Source organism: Emericellopsis cladophorae, assembly GCF_022114955.1.
Source record: "Emericellopsis cladophorae strain MUM 19.33 chromosome Unknown NODE_32_length_265932_cov_108_382166, whole genome shotgun sequence".
Lineage (NCBI taxonomy): Eukaryota > Fungi > Ascomycota > Sordariomycetes > Hypocreales > Bionectriaceae > Emericellopsis > Emericellopsis cladophorae.
In genome coordinates, this window is record NW_026250957.1 from 70,431 (window position 1) to 86,882 (window position 16,452).

Here is a 16,452-nt window from a genome sequence, read left to right on the forward strand (position 1 = left end):
CTACTATAAGGCTATTCCTTCGTTAAAGTTACGATATACCTTATCGTATTACTTTTTATCGCGAGTCTATATATTAGCGACTTATTATAGTTATCCCCTAAGTTCTTAAATTTAGCCTTAGAGGATATTAGCCTTATCCTCGGACTTATCCGAGTTTATGCCGATATCTTCCTCCGGCGGGGGTTAGATAGGTTCGGCGTGCTTACCCTTAGTCTTAGAGGATTCGTTAGCTATAGTATCGTATTACTTAAGTACTTAATATAGTAGTATACTAAATAAGAGCTATTAATATATAATATTCGGGTCTAGACTAGCTACCGGGTAGATAGAATAGAAGTCGGTTATTAAACTAAGTATACTAGGATATCGTTAACTTAAGCGGTCGGGTTATAGTCTATATGCGAGATAGTAGATCTTACGTAGATAATTATATTAATAGCTAAGGAGAGCTAGTAAAGACTAACTATAATGAAGCTAGGCTTCCTATATACTAAGGCGATTATTATCCCCGGCAATGATCTATCTGCTTGTTCGTAGCGATTCGTGATAATCGCAATGATCGCGGGGGCGATCATTTGTGTAAGTGATGATCGTGCTATAAATGGTGGGAAAAAGTAGGGGGTGCCCGAAGCACGTGAAGGCCGCATGTTGGGTCGTAACACCAGGCCCTCGAGTCTCGCCAAAGATGATTGAGTTTCGAAACTCGCTACGGTATCTGAATAAGCAATGCCGACACGTCTCCCTCCCGCACCTTGGAGCGGTACGCTTGACAAGGTACGAGTGATGCTCAAAGGCCGCTCGACTTCTTGCGCGGCACTGTTCCACACTTCTGTCCCTGGCGACGAATATTTCGAGCGCTGATTCAAATGCTTTAGAGCCACGACTGAGCCCTTCTCCTGCGACGGCCTTCCAACTACAGGCCATCTCTTTCCAGTCGCAGATTTCCTAGTGGAATCTCCTTGTTCACAAAGGCAAGCTGAGCAGTTTCCAAAACAGAAGCTGCGCCTCCGCCGACTGTGGCAACTTGAGCTCGCCGCCAGTTTGCATAGTGTTTCTCTGGCGCCACTTCCACATCATGGCAACACAGGGCTGCGCAAGGTGCGTCGAAGAGTAGATCGTATTAGGTCAAAATACCTTTGACAAGTCCCGAAGAACAGTCCAGCGCCGCCAACAGAGATGAGATATCGTCGAGGATGAACCTTGAGCCGTGCTACACCCCATTCAGCGCCACTGCATCTACTTGCAGACTCTCGGTTCGAATCCAAACTACTCTCAAGGACAAACGAAGCTCTCTACTTCCGGACCGGGTGCAGCTCGATGCATGCCGTTTGTTCGAGCCGCAGCGGTCTAGGCGGTAAGACGTGGAGGTAGACTTTACAAAGAGTCAACCTAGGCACATTGCCACAACGCGCAACGAACTTCCTTGTCTACTGAGAAAGATATCACACTCCTGTTGTGGACTCTTGCGTATCAGCAACGCGGGAACGGCACCAGCAAATGGGATCGGCCATAGTTGCAGAGCCGGTTCGAGTAGGACCTCGCTCTGGTGTCGTCCTCTGTTCTGGCCAGATTGCGCAGCGACGTTTCCGCTATGGATTGAGTGAATTCCTGTTCTTTGCCTTAGAAACTCTGTAAAGGAGCCTCCCGCAGAGCATACTCGAATGCTGGGGGCCCATGACGCAGGGTCAAGATACCATGAGCCTTTAACCTAGCAAGGGCCAGCCTACAACGCTGTGCTATCGAAGGAGGATACAAGATGTTGCGCAATCTGCATTCGCTGTCCTAGAATTCCAGGGCGCCATCAACAATTTTGGGAATGTCCAAAACATGAAAGACCTGCAAGACGGTATTTCTTCGCGCCTCAATCGAGCAGCAGTCCTGCCGGCAGTGCCAGACTATTCTTTGGACACCAGAGGGCCCAGCGCAAGCATGGCCATTGTTGAATCCAACAATCCATCTCATTGTCCTTCGCCAATCGACGCAGGGCAAAGGGGACCACAGAGTACTCGATCTACCTATATGCGCCTCTGGAACCTGGACATTGCACTAGTCTCTGTCTCCTTGAAGGGCCGACGTCCTTGTGCTTCTGCAAAGCACAGAATGCTCTTGACTGGCGATGGCGAGCTCTTCCTTACTGCGTTTCCACCCGATTATCGCATGTGCTAGTCTATAGTGCCGCAACTACATATCGCAACGCCATTTGGCATTGTCGCCCATGCCTTCGACTTAGGACGCATTCTGCTGACGCAGCTCCTCAAAAAGTCTCAAGGACATTGATCTTTCATGGCACCATTACCAACGTTGTGGAGAGTGCGATAGCACCGGCTTCCTTTGCGAGCCATGTACATTTGGTCTCGCTCGGATAGCCAGACAGGATTCGGACAGGTCAACCAAGAGGCTCCAGCCCTAATGTGGTCGCTACGCTTCAAAAGATTTCATCATTCTGCCTTCGTCCTCGAAACAATACTTCGGACCCTGTCCTGACCTGTCCCTGCCCATGCTCGTGCTCGATCATGCTATCAACGCGAACTCCATATCTGTCTGCCTCTTTCAACATCAAAAAGCTGCTCTTTTTCTGTGCTAGAGAGATATCGGCTGTTCAGCACTGCAGCAACGACACCTAAGTGTCGCGGGAAATATATCGCGTGGAGGAGGCCAAAATAGAAGCTCTTGGCGAGAGATTGGATCGTGGCGCACTGGAAGGCAAGAGACTCGACCTTACATTATCTTCGAATTGAAGAGCTCCGCGCCATTGCGAGATAGACGGTCGCTCAAATTCTCACGGCGATTCTTTACTGAGACCAGGAGCACAAACCAAAGAGGCTCAGTCTCAGTCAGCCCGGGCCTGAAGACTCGCGACCGCGATACAACAAGGTGTTTGACAGAGGTACCGAGCATTACCAGTATGCAAGATACCGCGCGTTTGCGTTCGCCGCACCGATGCAAATTTTTTACACTGTGCTGGGTTGTTGACAAGCAAGCCCGTGCCAGGTGTCAATTTTTCGCCTCAAGTGAGCATCTACGCAGCCTGGCAACGACGGCCAATACCCTCACACAGCAATAAACAAAGTTTTATGTACCAAAAGCGCACGAAAAGCCCCTGAATAAGTCGCGCGACTGATCTCATCTGCGTGTCGTGGAAACTGCCATGTTCAGTCACAGGCTGCAGAGCCATTGCTCCCAGAAGAAGTGATCAAAGCCCATACACGCATCGCACGCGACATGCAGCCTCAGTCACATATCCCAGGCCTTGGCTCTGAAAGAGAGACCCAGAGTGCAGACCCAAAGCCACGGCCTCCCTGGGCGAAGACGAGCACAACATTCAATGTTGGGCTTTGACATGCGGCAATACATCTTTTTCTGCCTCTTATGGCAACCGTGCTCTGTCAAGGATTTGTCTCGAGAGGTAGCGCTACTGTTGTCCGGAAACTGGATATCTGCCATCACGGCCCCAGCCGGCTGACGTACCTCTAGTCTCGCTGACAGACAATCTTCGTCCGAAAAGCGATTCTGCAAAGACTCAATTAACCGCAAAATGAACTTTGAGCCACGGACAGTCTAACACGTCAATTGAAAAGTGGTGAAATGGAACTTTCCCGCCTAGTGGTCTTCGTGCCTTACGCTCCTACTACTACGCTTTAATGTCAGACTAGTCATTCTTTATTACAGGCACACCAGGACTTCCTTGGCGTCAAATCGATCATCCGAGAAACAGACAGCTCGATACCTCTTCCCACAGCAGCACCAGCGGGCCTGCTTTCTGATATGGCAACGAACTGGGTATGTGAGGGTCGCAGTGAATGAGTCAACTTCGTTGTCCATATCAATTCTCCACTACTGTCGAGGTGAAACTGCCTGCACATGATAATTTGTGGAAGCCTGTCATTTTTTTGCCGTACACTCGCCGCGGATTCCGTGAGCTCACTGTTCATAAGTCATACCAAAGATCTGCAGTCCTTCATGCGCCAAGGACACCACGCCGCGTACAGGTGTGAGGTTGTCATGTCGAGTGTCATGTCGATACGTGAGACAAGGATGCCATAACAGGCATGTCTATTATAGATATGAGCTCCGGAAGACGCTTTGGTTTCGGCAGCTCTGCTATCATCTGGGTGAGGCCTCACAATACTTGACCGAGGTTGTTGGGGACATGTACCCTGTGGGAAGTGCACAGGTCATTCGAGTGTGGTCGATCAAGAGTACGTCGAGCGCCAACTACACGCCTCACCATCCTGCCATTTCGTTCAGTGCATGCGGCTCAGTCGCCAAACGGAACACTGGGAGAACCCTGGGGACGAGACTGGCGCGCGCAGCTTTGTGGCCTGTACCATGGGCGATCGAATCATCACAAAATCACGACGCGCAAAAGGCACCGTCCCAATGAAGCAGCGACGAGATGTGGTTTGCAATGGCTGGAGCGGGTTGTGTGGCGCTCCATATTGTGAGCTGTCAGTCGACAGCGCTGCTCTTTAGAATCGCTTCGCAGGCTGTCAATGACGATAGCCTTTCGGCCTGATAGGACTATAATGCTTTCTAAACCGCATGTCGCCTTTGTCATGAGCTGCTTTTAGAAGACAGATCTCGCAATTCCAGCTTCATCAGAACCAGAAGCCTTAAAGACACCAGCCCGGCCGGTACGAGGAGGCGTTGAGATGTCCTATCCCTCATCGCTCTCGCCGTCTTTGAATAACTCGGACACTGAGCCAGCACGCCAACAGACCATGCCGACCGACCGCGACAGTCAGCGCTGCCGCGCTAGCCATAGCGAAGCCATCGCCGATGCCGTCGTCCATCTCGACCAGCCCGCCAAGGCTCCGGAGCGACTGAATGTCCGGTTTCACGGAGCAAACACAGACCGTGGGAGGAAGACCCGCCCGACCAGAGACAAGACCATCGACGAGGAGGGGTTCGACAGCGACGACATTCTCTCCCTCCACGATGCGCTCCGCTCGCCTCGCCTGAGTCGCACGGGGCAGCCGGCCCCGACGGCCATTCGCCACGACAAGGCTAGCAAGCCCTTGAAGCCCCGTCACTCGTTCAGGCGTAGCGGTTGCTGGCGCTTCCTTCTAGGCGTAGCCTCGAGCGTGGCCGTGGCGAAGCAGGACCACCGTTGCGGACATGGATGCGGGTGAAGGAAGATTCGACAGATCTTGCGGACACATTTATGCAGAGGGTTCGGGCTGTGGTTGGTAAAGGGGCGTTGGGATTGAGTGCGGTTACGGTTATGCTTCGGGAAGACGATGAAGGATTGACTTGGTGCTAGTTTACGCTAGTAGGACTATGGCGATGTGATTCTCTGTAAATATGTACCTACGAAAGGTTCGCGTTTTTTCGCGACGGCTTCTATGACTGCCTGCATCGGGTCGAGCCGCCGAGGTGAAGAGGTTGGCAGTACAGAGGTGGTCGATCGCTCGTCGATGACAGAGTGTCTCGCGCTGCGTGACGAGAATCAGGTACCTGTCGTGTGGATCCCTGCATGGGCACACGGTCTCCAGAGTCGCCTGTTAGAGGCCAAGGGCGTTGCAATGGTCCTGTGGCGTCGTACTAACAAGGTCGCGCGAGGTGAGTCGCGTCACCCACGTCGCGTCGCGGGTGTTGCGTGCAGGCCACAGCGACACGCTCTCCGACGCAAGTAGCGCGCGGAGCGCGGACAGGGGTGCTGAATAATGGAGCGTATCGTCTGTCAAGCGTCTACGGATAGCCCACATGGTGAACCCAGGCTCAGGAGTCGTGAACCTTTTCACGGCCCCACTGTTGCACCAGCCTCATTTTGCTTACATAAGCGGGGCGCATGCGGTGTCAGCCACTTGTGGCTGGTTGTCCGGACGACGGCAAATGACCCTGCCATCAACGATCAACAACGTCGACACCAGCATCAACATCATGCTCAACTCGTCCGCGCAGTCTCGCCGCATTGTACGCATCCGGTCGCCGCCACGAGCTGCCACCCACGATTAGGTCATGCCCGAAGAATTGCCATACCCGATTGAGCAGTATTACACGATCCTCGGCTGGCTCCAGGACTGCGAGGCTTCTGGACAGCGGGGTGAGGAGGCGGGAATCCTTGACGCGCCAACACTGTCAAACGACCGAAAACGACTTTGCGATCCCAAGGGTATCGACTTGTTGCCCAGAAAGAGGCAGGCTTTGTCTCCGCCCAACACGGAACCGGAAGCCTCCCACGCGATGGACGGCCACAATCGCGACAGCGACGGCGCGGAGGATGCGGCCGATATGACGCCTCGGGCGCCCTCGAAGTATCACAGCGTCCAGATGGCCCCGCCGAGTCGGCCGTCTCCGAGTCGCACGCCGTCCAGCAGATCCTCCTCGAAACGATCCGCGTCGTCATCCCTCTCCAGAAACTCGTCTCCCACCAAGCAGCTTCGCGCAGCTGAGCTGGATGACGAAGGCTACCACCGGCGACCCTTTACACGTGAGAGAGAGGCTCTCCCTGGGGGCTTGCGCAACGTCCTTCGGAGACTGAGGGACATTGGAAATGGTGGCACCCAGCTCCCGCACGCGTGGTGGGAGGAGGGTCTCGAAGAGCTCGAAATCCCACGGACCTACTTCTGCTCCGAGGGAGAGGGTGTGGAAGCCCCATCCCCCGCGCGCCCCGACGTGTCCCTCGCAGCGTTCGTCAAACGTGTCACCGCGCGCGCCGTCGAATGCGATATGCAGGGCGAGCCAGAGTGCGTCTGGAGCCTCGAGGTGTATTACCGCATTCTCCTGTGGGTGCTTCGGCCCGTCAATGACACAGCCGGTCTCGTGGATCTACGGCCTAGGTATGTCCATGATAGCTGCTATGCCTCGTCCCCAGCCTCCCAGCCGTACCCATACTGACCGGTCTGGTGCAGCACCTCCAGCAGGATCAACCCTCACTTCCACCGGTTGGCACTGCCTTCCAAGATGGTCGATTGCTGCTTGGTGTTCAAGCCCGACCCGGGCAGCCGCGTCGACCGCCGCATCGAGGAGCTCAGCAAAACACGCCCCGGCAACTCGATCAACCATACAGACTCTGGCTCGCTGTGCCGCCACCCGATTGGTCTCTCCGTCGAAGTCAAGAGCCGCGAGGGAGACGCTTTGGAGGCGGAGGTGCAGATGGGGACCTGGCATGCTGCGCAGTGGAGGAGTATGCGCCGCCATCCTCCCGACCGGGCCGCTGTCGAGTTCTTGCCGGGCATCATCATCAGCGGGCACGAGTGGTACTTTGTCGCGACCCTCCCCCCGCAGCACTCACCCGATCCGTTCACCGGGGGTACAAGCAAGCCGACACTCTACTCCAGGATGCACCTGGGGTCCACCTCCGATGAGCAAGGGGTCTGCAAGATCGTTGCCTCGCTGCGATGTCTGTTAGACTGGTTGGAACGGGAGTATTGGCCTGCGTTCCAGGAGGAGGTTTTGGGGTTGCCACCTGGATAGGCCCAGCGAAGTGCAGCAAGTCTCGACAACCTCTGTTGTGTCAGGCCCGCGCATCAAAGAACGCTTCAATGGAGGCATTGTGACTCCCACTCACGTGCGAGGTTCAGTCCGCCTGCTACCTGCACTCGGCAGTCCTTCTTGACTCTGGATCTGGGCACGAGTCCAGGACGTCATGGCCTCGCCACCCGAGTTGGTGCGGCTGCGCTTCCTGTGGTCGTTGTCCCCTCATACCTCTACAGCTTGTCGAGAGGATGTCCGGAAACTCCCGATTTCCAACGACATGGCACGCTGTTGTCAGTCTTCCCGCGACGACGCGTCGCCGCTCTGTTTGAAGCTCTACACTTTCGTCACTCGACTTTTCTTCAGCGGGCAGTAGGTCGCCGGGATCATAGCCTCGCCAAGCCTGCCATATTTGGCAGTGTGCCTCGGAACGGTAGGATACAGAGACACCTCGGTCGCATGCTCACTAAGAAAAAGAGAGGTATACTACTTGCCGACTGGCTCATTGGAGGGCCACATCGCGGTATGGGAGCATCTGCAGACGGACATGGTATAGAGCTGAGGCTGGCGACTATACACACAGCCCAAGGTCAGCTCAGAATGACTCCTGCTTACTTGACTGTAATGAATATATATTTGTTCCAGAAGGGCATTATCTGTTCGTACTAGAACGTATAAAGATCTCATGCGCAGGATTCGAGAAACGTGGTACTCGTCTTGCTGTAGCTGTGCTCTAGAACACTGTAGGCCCCAGTCACTCGCTATTGTCATGTTCTCATGATTTCCCTCTCCTTCCACTGCGTATTTCGGCCGTCAGCCTACGCGCCCTAATGCCAGAGGACAAAGGGGCGGACGTTCTTCTGCTGAAAGGAGGGGCGTGTCATATTGTGGATTGCATTCGCCCGGCCTGGCTCACAAAGACCACAACAAGATCGAGCTCAAGCAGATAGCATTCTGCCGTTCGCCGTGTGAGCATGCGCTCCTTAAAAACATCTTCTTGTCCTCTTATATAGAGGCTGCCAGTCTCTCAAGAAACGCTCGGAACCGCAATGCATTTATGAAGGTCTCCGGCAGGACTAAACGACGCAATGCGGCCAACAAATACACATCAGTCACAGGCTTCATCCCTAACGTGCGCGTCTCAGAATCGAGTTCCCCGAGTTTATGAGCGATCCGCTTCTCTATCTCGCATTGCTTGTCATTTTAGGTTGTACTGCGCGTCTGATCAGGTTCAGGGTCATGGTCCATGGGCAGATTGCCACTTGGGCCTAGGGTAGGCTCAAATTGCGCCCGTCCGCGACCGACTACCCTAAGGTAAGGTAGGCTACGGGTCATCTCGCCAAGTTCTTACACCTTTTGTTCCCACAATCACGAGAGCGACAACCTCGACACAAACGTTCGATTCATTGCATGCGGCCTTCAGTGCTACTAAACGCAGTATCGATCTTGGCATCGGGGAGAGTCGCTGGCGGAGCTGGCTGACAGTCCACCAGTATCCGTAGGCGGTGCAAAGTGTCAGGGCGCTGGTGCATGTGAGCCAGACGCTGACCATGCTCAGGGCAGCTGTAATACAAATGCCACGGAAAATGAAAGAAGGTGCTCATATGATTATATGAGCTAAACATGGAACTCCCCCTGTTTTTTTCACAAAAATTTTGGGGCGTGGAGCTGCTATGCTTGGACCTTCATCGTCCAGCGTTTGATGGCCAGGCCCGGTTCCTAATAACTGGCAACCTCACAGGCATCCTCACGGGCATCCTGCTCTTCTCCTCCATCACCCTCGGTTTCATCCAATTTGACCATCGCCGGGCACCCTCACCTGCAACCTTCGGCGACATCCCCCGCCCACTCATAGAACTCGCCACCGCGGTCACTGCTGTACCTCCCTCCCTTCGCAAAGAGACATATACTTTCCAACGCGCCATATTGAATGCGACGCAGTACCTCGACGAGCTGTGCACGACGCTGCGTGCGTGGCACAGGGGATGCGCTGGTCTGGTGACCGAGGACGGACTCTTCAGGTATGGCATGTGGGCTGATCCCATCGCTGAGGACGGCGAGTTCGCCCGCGCGATGCGCAATCACATAGCCCCTGGCCTCGGCCGTCTCGACGACGGCGAAGAGCGCGAGAGGATGAACAGACTTGGAGACTTGTGTATGGATCTAACGCAATCCGCCGAGACCCTAGGGAACGTCGCGTCCCGGTAACTGCAGCACGGAGCCCCCCTGCGTCTCTTATAGATTCTGCTCGATCTACGTTATGATTTGGAAGATCTCGAAGCACGTCAAGGGAGAGAATGGGAGTGGGACGCCATGTGGCTCTATCTCTAGCATCTCAGTCAGATGGAGACCGTCTCAGAGGCCCACCTCAATCACGAGGTCTACGAAATCTTGGACGCCGCGAAGGAGGAAAAGTTCAAACGACACACCCGCAAGAACAAGTCGGCCTATGAGACGTCGTCGACAGCGTACCATCTGTCTTGGAGCTTGAAGGTTGGCGCGGTGCTGGACTTGGCCGTGCAGCGGATGAACGTCTCCCAACAGCTTCGGTACCTCAACAGCCATGCGCAAATAATGACGGAGAAGCTGAAGCGAGTGTGCTGCACGAATCACATAGTCACAAGCAAAGTCTTATGTTGCCGAGACGTTCAGCGCGATCAAAAGACAGTAACGTCATTGACCACCGCTCTAGACGCTGCGGCCGTGGACTTTGCGCAATATTATGCACGCAGCGTAGCCAAGGCTCTTGACACGACAAATCACCTCCGCCGTCTGGGCCACGGCGTCCACTCCCGCTACGCATTTGCCCATCCTCACTGGGTTCCGCGTACAGCTACCGGCCTGACGCGGCCACCGACCACTAGACCCGCCGAAACGCTCATCCTAACCATTAAGCGAGGCACGACGCGGGGTCCGCAGGTAGTCGATGACCGTGATGCTTGGCGGAAGCTGTGGCGCTGGAATTGACGCACTGCACGGGCGAAGCCGCTTCTTGTGTACTCCCTGTGTACGACGGACACGATCTGTGCCCTCCGCGCCCCGTACACCTACCCGGATGGCATGAATAAAGGTGTCTTGGACAATCCCTGGCCATTCGTGAACAAGCAAGGCCGAGCGCAGCGGTCAGCCTCCAAGTCGACGAGAGTATACTCCAATGCCAGTCCGACACTGTCACACGCTCCTTTTCAGACTCTGACCTGCATCGTATCGCATGCTATGGCCTCATTCCCCGGATTTTCAATCCACCATCGAACACCAACAGCCACACCCGGCGGCATCGTTGGCTCCAAACCCTCGCCAGCGCACCAACAAATCTCGTACCTCTCCTCACTCTCGTACCGAGGTGTCTCCCACCTCGGGCGGAGGTGAACCTGCCTCCACTGCATGTTCAGATTCGCAAGCTGGAACCAGCGGAGGAGAATTTAAGGAAATGGGAGGCTGCTACTGGCCAAGGACCAGTGCCATAGACAATGACGCGTGGCACCAGTATGTGTGGGACCGATCGATTGTCGCCCCGATATTGGGAGGATAGCCATTGGTTTGAATGGGCGTGCAGGGAGAGTAGGACATGGACTGTAGCGACCCAATGCGTCTACAAATAGAATGGCGATACGTACTCAACTACGCACGCTGAGAAAGAATCTTTTTTTGAACGATTCAGACGCAGAGACCATCATTCTCGTCACGCAGGGGAAAGTATCCATCATCATGGCGCTTCCTGCGGACGTCCTCTCTTCTCATCTAGCAAAAACAGCGCCAGTATGTGATGGACGTCCTTCCAGCTCCTGAGTGTATCTTTGCGCGACCGGGGAATGACTGAACCACGACCAAGAACAGGCGTCTAGTGCGGCATACATATCTATCACAATGAGTAGTTGATGGCTCAGGTCTGAAATCTCAGCAGGCTTCTTAGCAGACAAAGGCTGAAGCAGGACCTCGCGCTCCTCTTTGGCCCCCATGGCCGTATCACCAAGGCGTCCATGTCATAGAGTTGTCAACGCTGCTACTCATGGAAGTAAGAGCAACAAGAGCTGTTTCGAAAGGTGTTTTAACAACATAGTTCATGGCGCGCACGTTGTAGATGGCACAGACTGACTTTGGATATATGTCGCGAGGCAAACGACACAAAAGTCGTGAATATCATGAGCATGAGGCTATTATCGACTGTGTGCAAGACTCGCCCATGGTACAGAGTTGGCTACGCCAGGCTTTGACTTTCACAGTTCAGGACCAAGAGCTGAAGCGCGAGCTCATCTCGATGTGTCAGGGAAGACTCGATGAGCCCGCGGTCAAAGCTTCTAGTGAATTGGAAAAATTGTGGACAGAAAAACAACGGCAGCCAATAAAGTACAATTGCGGCACCTGGAAGGGTGTTCAATGGCGATCCGTGTTACCACAAGTGATTGTGGGACCGTATCGGGGTGCCTCTTCACCATTTTATCGTGCCGCTGTACACCACCTTAGACTTGAGTAACCCCGCTTTTAATCGTTGTCCCCTATCAAAGGTAGGCCTCCAAAGACCCTGTGGAATCTCTGAAAATCTACTCAATAAAAAAAGGAAAGTCTCGCAACAAGTGCCGCCGTTTATAGCTGCCTCGACAGCGGCCTCGCCGTGAGTGTATGGTATCGCGAACCAGTGAGGCTTCACGCTGATATGTACAAGTGACCAAATCGATCAGATGCACGGTGACGTGTCCGTGCAGTACGTCGGGTTCCAAGGCGAGTGCCTACATGGTGCTGGACTCAATCTGACCGCAGAGCACCCTCCGTTTACACATCCTAAAAGTCTTCGTCTTTGACCTGGCCTATATTTTTCAAGAAACAATGAGTCCTAGTATTGATGACGACAAGGAGCAATCGCTTCATGAACTCAGCGTACACCATCGAGCATCCATTGTCTCGCAGCTCGTCGCCATAGGAAGCGAGCGCAATCAAGAACAACATACCAAGTTTCTCTCCTTCGTCAGATGCCTCCAATGTCTCTGGCCGGACGGGATACACTTGCGCCGTACGTCTATCAACGCCTTCCTCCAGCAAAATTATCTTGCACTGTCCTATACCTGGGAACCCTCGGATTATGAAGATCCGGATTTCGGATACTATAGCGTCGAGGACTGGGCTGGAAACTATCTCAGCCCTTCAAAAGTCCGGGACTGCGTCCTTGGCCGCGTTCTCAGTTACACGCGCTACGTCAAAGTTCAGGCTCTCTGGATCGACGCGCTCTGCATCCGTCAAGACACATGCGGCGCTGCCGCTTGCACCCGCCACACCAGCTGCATTGAAAAGCGCAATGCACTACAAGCAATGGATCTCGTCTACCAGCTCAGCAAGCACCCTGTAGCTCTTCTGGGACGCCCTTTGCGACTTGCATCCGAGCTGCAGCTGCTCGCCCGAATCCTTTCAAGCGAGTTCGTCGACAACTCCATACTTCGGCTCTCGAGGGCCGTCACCATTGCCGAGGCGAGGAAGGCTTTGTGGCTGCTCCACGAGATCACCCGAGATACGTGGTGGACCCGCGCCTGGACTTTCCAGGAAAACTACCGTGGCGGGCAAAAGATGCGGCTACTCATTACCCACAATCCGTCGCTAGAGAAGCAGAAGCGACGCCTCAAGGTGTTTGGTAAAGTCCCCGGCGAGCTATGCATACGATCCGTCTCCTTCTCCACGGAGGCGACAAGGCTGTGCTTGGCGCTTCGCCGAGTGGCAGGAAAAATTTCGCCGGACGAGCGTTGCTGGATCGATCGGGTGCTCCGGGCGGCTGGGAGGTATGCGCTCATTCTGCCCGAATCGAGCGCAATGACACCAACAGTGGTCGCCGACATCGAGGCGCGCGGGTTGACGAAGCCGTGGGACCGACTGGCCATTCTTGCAAATTGCTGTCAATACTCGGTGCGGCTGGACGGAGAAGCACTCAGACAGCAGAGCCACAGCCTGAGTCTATCGATACTGGCCATGTGCTTGCTCAATGGCGAGATACTCAACAATGACGACGACGGCCTAGACCAAATGACTCCGCTGACTATATCACAATACCTCGAACGATACCTATGTGAAGAATTCGCTCCGCCTATAGATATCACTCGGAGGCTTACATTCAACAAGGGTTGCCGACTAACCAGCGTGGACTTAACAGCGGAGGGTATCTCGACGAATGGGCATCTATGGAAACTAGGCCGCATTATTGACACCTCAATGTTTCATCGGAGGCCCCCTCGAATAAGAAAACCGAACGGCCGACTAGAACTGGACCATCGGAAGCGCCTATTGCAGTTAGTGATCTGTTTATTCAAATTAAGGCATCGTGACCTTGCTGAGTGTATCGATTGGTACCTTGCTGTCGACTCCGAGGCGGGAGAAGGCTCCATGAACTTTACAGAGATGTATTTCCTCCGTATGGCAACAGAACTAGCAACTGCGATTCAGGCGGGCCGGAAGCTCAGGCTGGGCAGTATATGGGACCCGACAGGGAGGTTCTCACCGTACCGCGCCGTCTTTTTGTGGTCTAATGGGGAAGGATACGAGGACGAACTATACCCGGCACCTGTATATGTGTTCACCTCGGCCTGGTTCCGCGCCCCGGGCTCCGATGTTCACGACACTAACGACATCGACCGCCACGTCTCGCTCGAGGTTGACCTCTACGGGCGCCTGAACGGTGGCGGTGTGCCTCGCCTCCGCACGCGCATGTGCCGTCTCGGTATGTGTTTCTTCGGAGGCTATCCGCGCACTGAAGTGGTGTTCCCCTGGCCACCAACACTGCAGGCCGTTAAGCCGTTATCAAGATCTAACGCCACGTTATATAGATAGGTTGGGATTATATACCTCGTAGTATTTGCTTATCGGTTGGTTCACCTCTCACGAGAGAGTAATCGAGCTCTTCTCTTTGTTTTCTAATTCCTTTCACCGGGGCGGAGGGGGGGAATAATCGGTTTGGCACCAAACAGGTGTGCTGCTAAGTGAATATGTGTGGCCGTTCACATCATATGTACATATCTCCCGGCTTTGTCTAGCTTTCCATCAAAGTCATAAGCTTTTCCCAGCCGCACAGCATCTACCTCGAGCATATTGGTTAGCTTGACAGCGGCATCACCATCGGAGCGCTTCGATTGCTCGGCGAACTCATGTTGCTGCGACATACATGTGTACTGTAATTCGCCTCCTGAAAATGCTTGTTATCATCGGTCCGCGTATCAGCCTCGTTCTAGGGACTGGCATTGATTAGCAGTGTGACTCAAAGAGTGGCCGAACACTGCCGAGACATGGGCAAAAGGATCATAAGGCATTGAGCATCATAATGATAAATATTGTATCAGGAACCCTACATGTGCGCAGCCACACTCATACAAAGGAGATAATTTCGCCTGTGCTCCAAGTACATATATCACGGAGAATTAAGCTGGTAATACCATGAGCTCGATCAAGTTTGAACCTGCGGCTCTGCTTGGTTCGGCTGAGTCCCGATTACGTTTGAACCAAATTGACAAGATCGGAGCGAACGGTGTTGGAAGACATGTCTCCTGCCCCTACTCATTTTCTGCAGCGACAAGTCTACAAAAAATCTCTGTCTTGGTGCGTCTGACCGATATACCGTTCCCTCGACATGATAGACTCTGTACCAGATTCGGAGCAGAGATCATTCTTCGACACAACGATGGCCCTCAGAAGATCGTTGCCACAGTTCACCCCGATTCTTCACGTCAAGTTTGGACATATGAGATTCTCCACGGTTGCCGAAGGACTTTTCCGAAATTTTGTTATCTTTTTACTACTGTAGAAGAGGTTTCAGCGCTCGTAGGTCTAGGACTAGAGAAATTGGAAGTAGCCTAATAAGAATCACTGAGAACAGTCGCATCTCTATTACGTCCCAGGCCGTCTCACAGAAGCAATTTGTTCTTCCCATGGTAGTTAATGATGCCGCCACTGAGCCCAATAGCTATCAAATTTAGATTCTTCGAGATTGGTAACACGAGAACATGTATTCGTGAGATTTTTCACCTACGAGACGCCCGCGCGCTCGTTATGAACACTTCTCAAGAAACAGTGAAAATTAGTCTCGATGATCTCATGAATTCGGGCTCGCAATATTTGATTTCACGGTAACAAAGCCGTTTGCTAGGCGACAAGATAGCTCGCCCATGGATGTTTTTGAAAATCTGGCATTGGCTTGCTGCTGTTGAAGTCTCTTTTGTCCTTTGAGCGTCGAATCGTCTTTTGGATATGACGGGGTTGGCATCTTGCGCCAAGTTAAGCAAGCAGCCTTTGTCGTCAACGACACGTCTAATGCGGTCATCTTTGTGAACGAATACATGATGTGCCCCAAACCTGGCGGGCAAAACTTACTTCTGACATGACATTTGAGTCCGAGAGTACGGTCAGAGATTAGGTTCGTTTGTCGAATGATGAGAGAATCTTCAGGCCTGAAACTGAAGCCCTGGGCCTACGTGAGAGCCACATTCCCGATTCGGGAAGGTTAAATCAACCATAGCAGATATCGCGATCATGGTGAGCAATATATACGATAAACAGATAAACAGGGCCAATGATCGCGCACAACATTGCGAAACAAAACGTCATGTTCTGGATAAGCCCTCAAGGGCTTGCGATGCGAGTATTACAATACAACAACGAGGGCCCCTCGAGATGGGTCGCGGGCATGCCCCACGACGGCAGAAAAGGGTCGTCGGACGAAATGATAGTTGTAAACTTGAGGGAGAGACCGCGGCTGCTATCTCGCAACATCAGACCATTCCCTTCGCAATCAGCATCAGCATGCTTATGAGCAGACTAGCAGGCTGCAGCATCAGACATTGCTGGAAGCTGCGGTCGGCTCAGGTAGCAGCTAGTCTAATATAATAGCCAGGGAAGGCAGACGGCTTTAGCGAATCAGATAATCAGGATGCCGTGAAACTTAAAATCCTGACCTATTGATTGGCTGGCCGCCTTTGCAGCGTGTTCGTTCTTTCCTTCGCAAGGCAGGCTCCACGGTGTGCCTCCTGCCTTAGCGCTTTTCACAGTGAACATACCCGAGACGAA

At 53.4% G+C, this 16,452-nt stretch overlaps 2 protein-coding genes across 2 annotated transcripts; both read left to right on the forward strand.

Annotated features, from left to right (window-relative positions):
• Positions 1-4,721: 4,721 nt before the first annotated feature.
• J7T54_002850 (uncharacterized protein) lies at positions 4,722-5,132 on the forward strand (the record flags this gene model as incomplete). The annotated part of the gene is made up of 1 exon (XM_051507478.1): positions 4,722-5,132. The coding sequence occupies one exon, from the start codon at positions 4,722-4,724 to the stop codon at positions 5,130-5,132; it is 411 nt and encodes a 136-aa protein (XP_051361310.1).
• Positions 5,133-5,835: 703 nt separating this feature from the next.
• On the forward strand, positions 5,836-10,386 carry J7T54_002851 (uncharacterized protein; the record flags this gene model as incomplete). Its single annotated transcript, XM_051507479.1, has 6 exons — positions 5,836-5,916; positions 5,959-6,782; positions 6,855-7,345; positions 8,913-8,951; positions 9,116-9,623; positions 9,759-10,386. 6 exons carry the CDS (start codon positions 5,836-5,838, stop codon positions 10,384-10,386), a joined length of 2,571 nt encoding a protein of 856 aa, XP_051361311.1.
• Between the last annotated feature and the right edge of the window lie 6,066 nt (positions 10,387-16,452).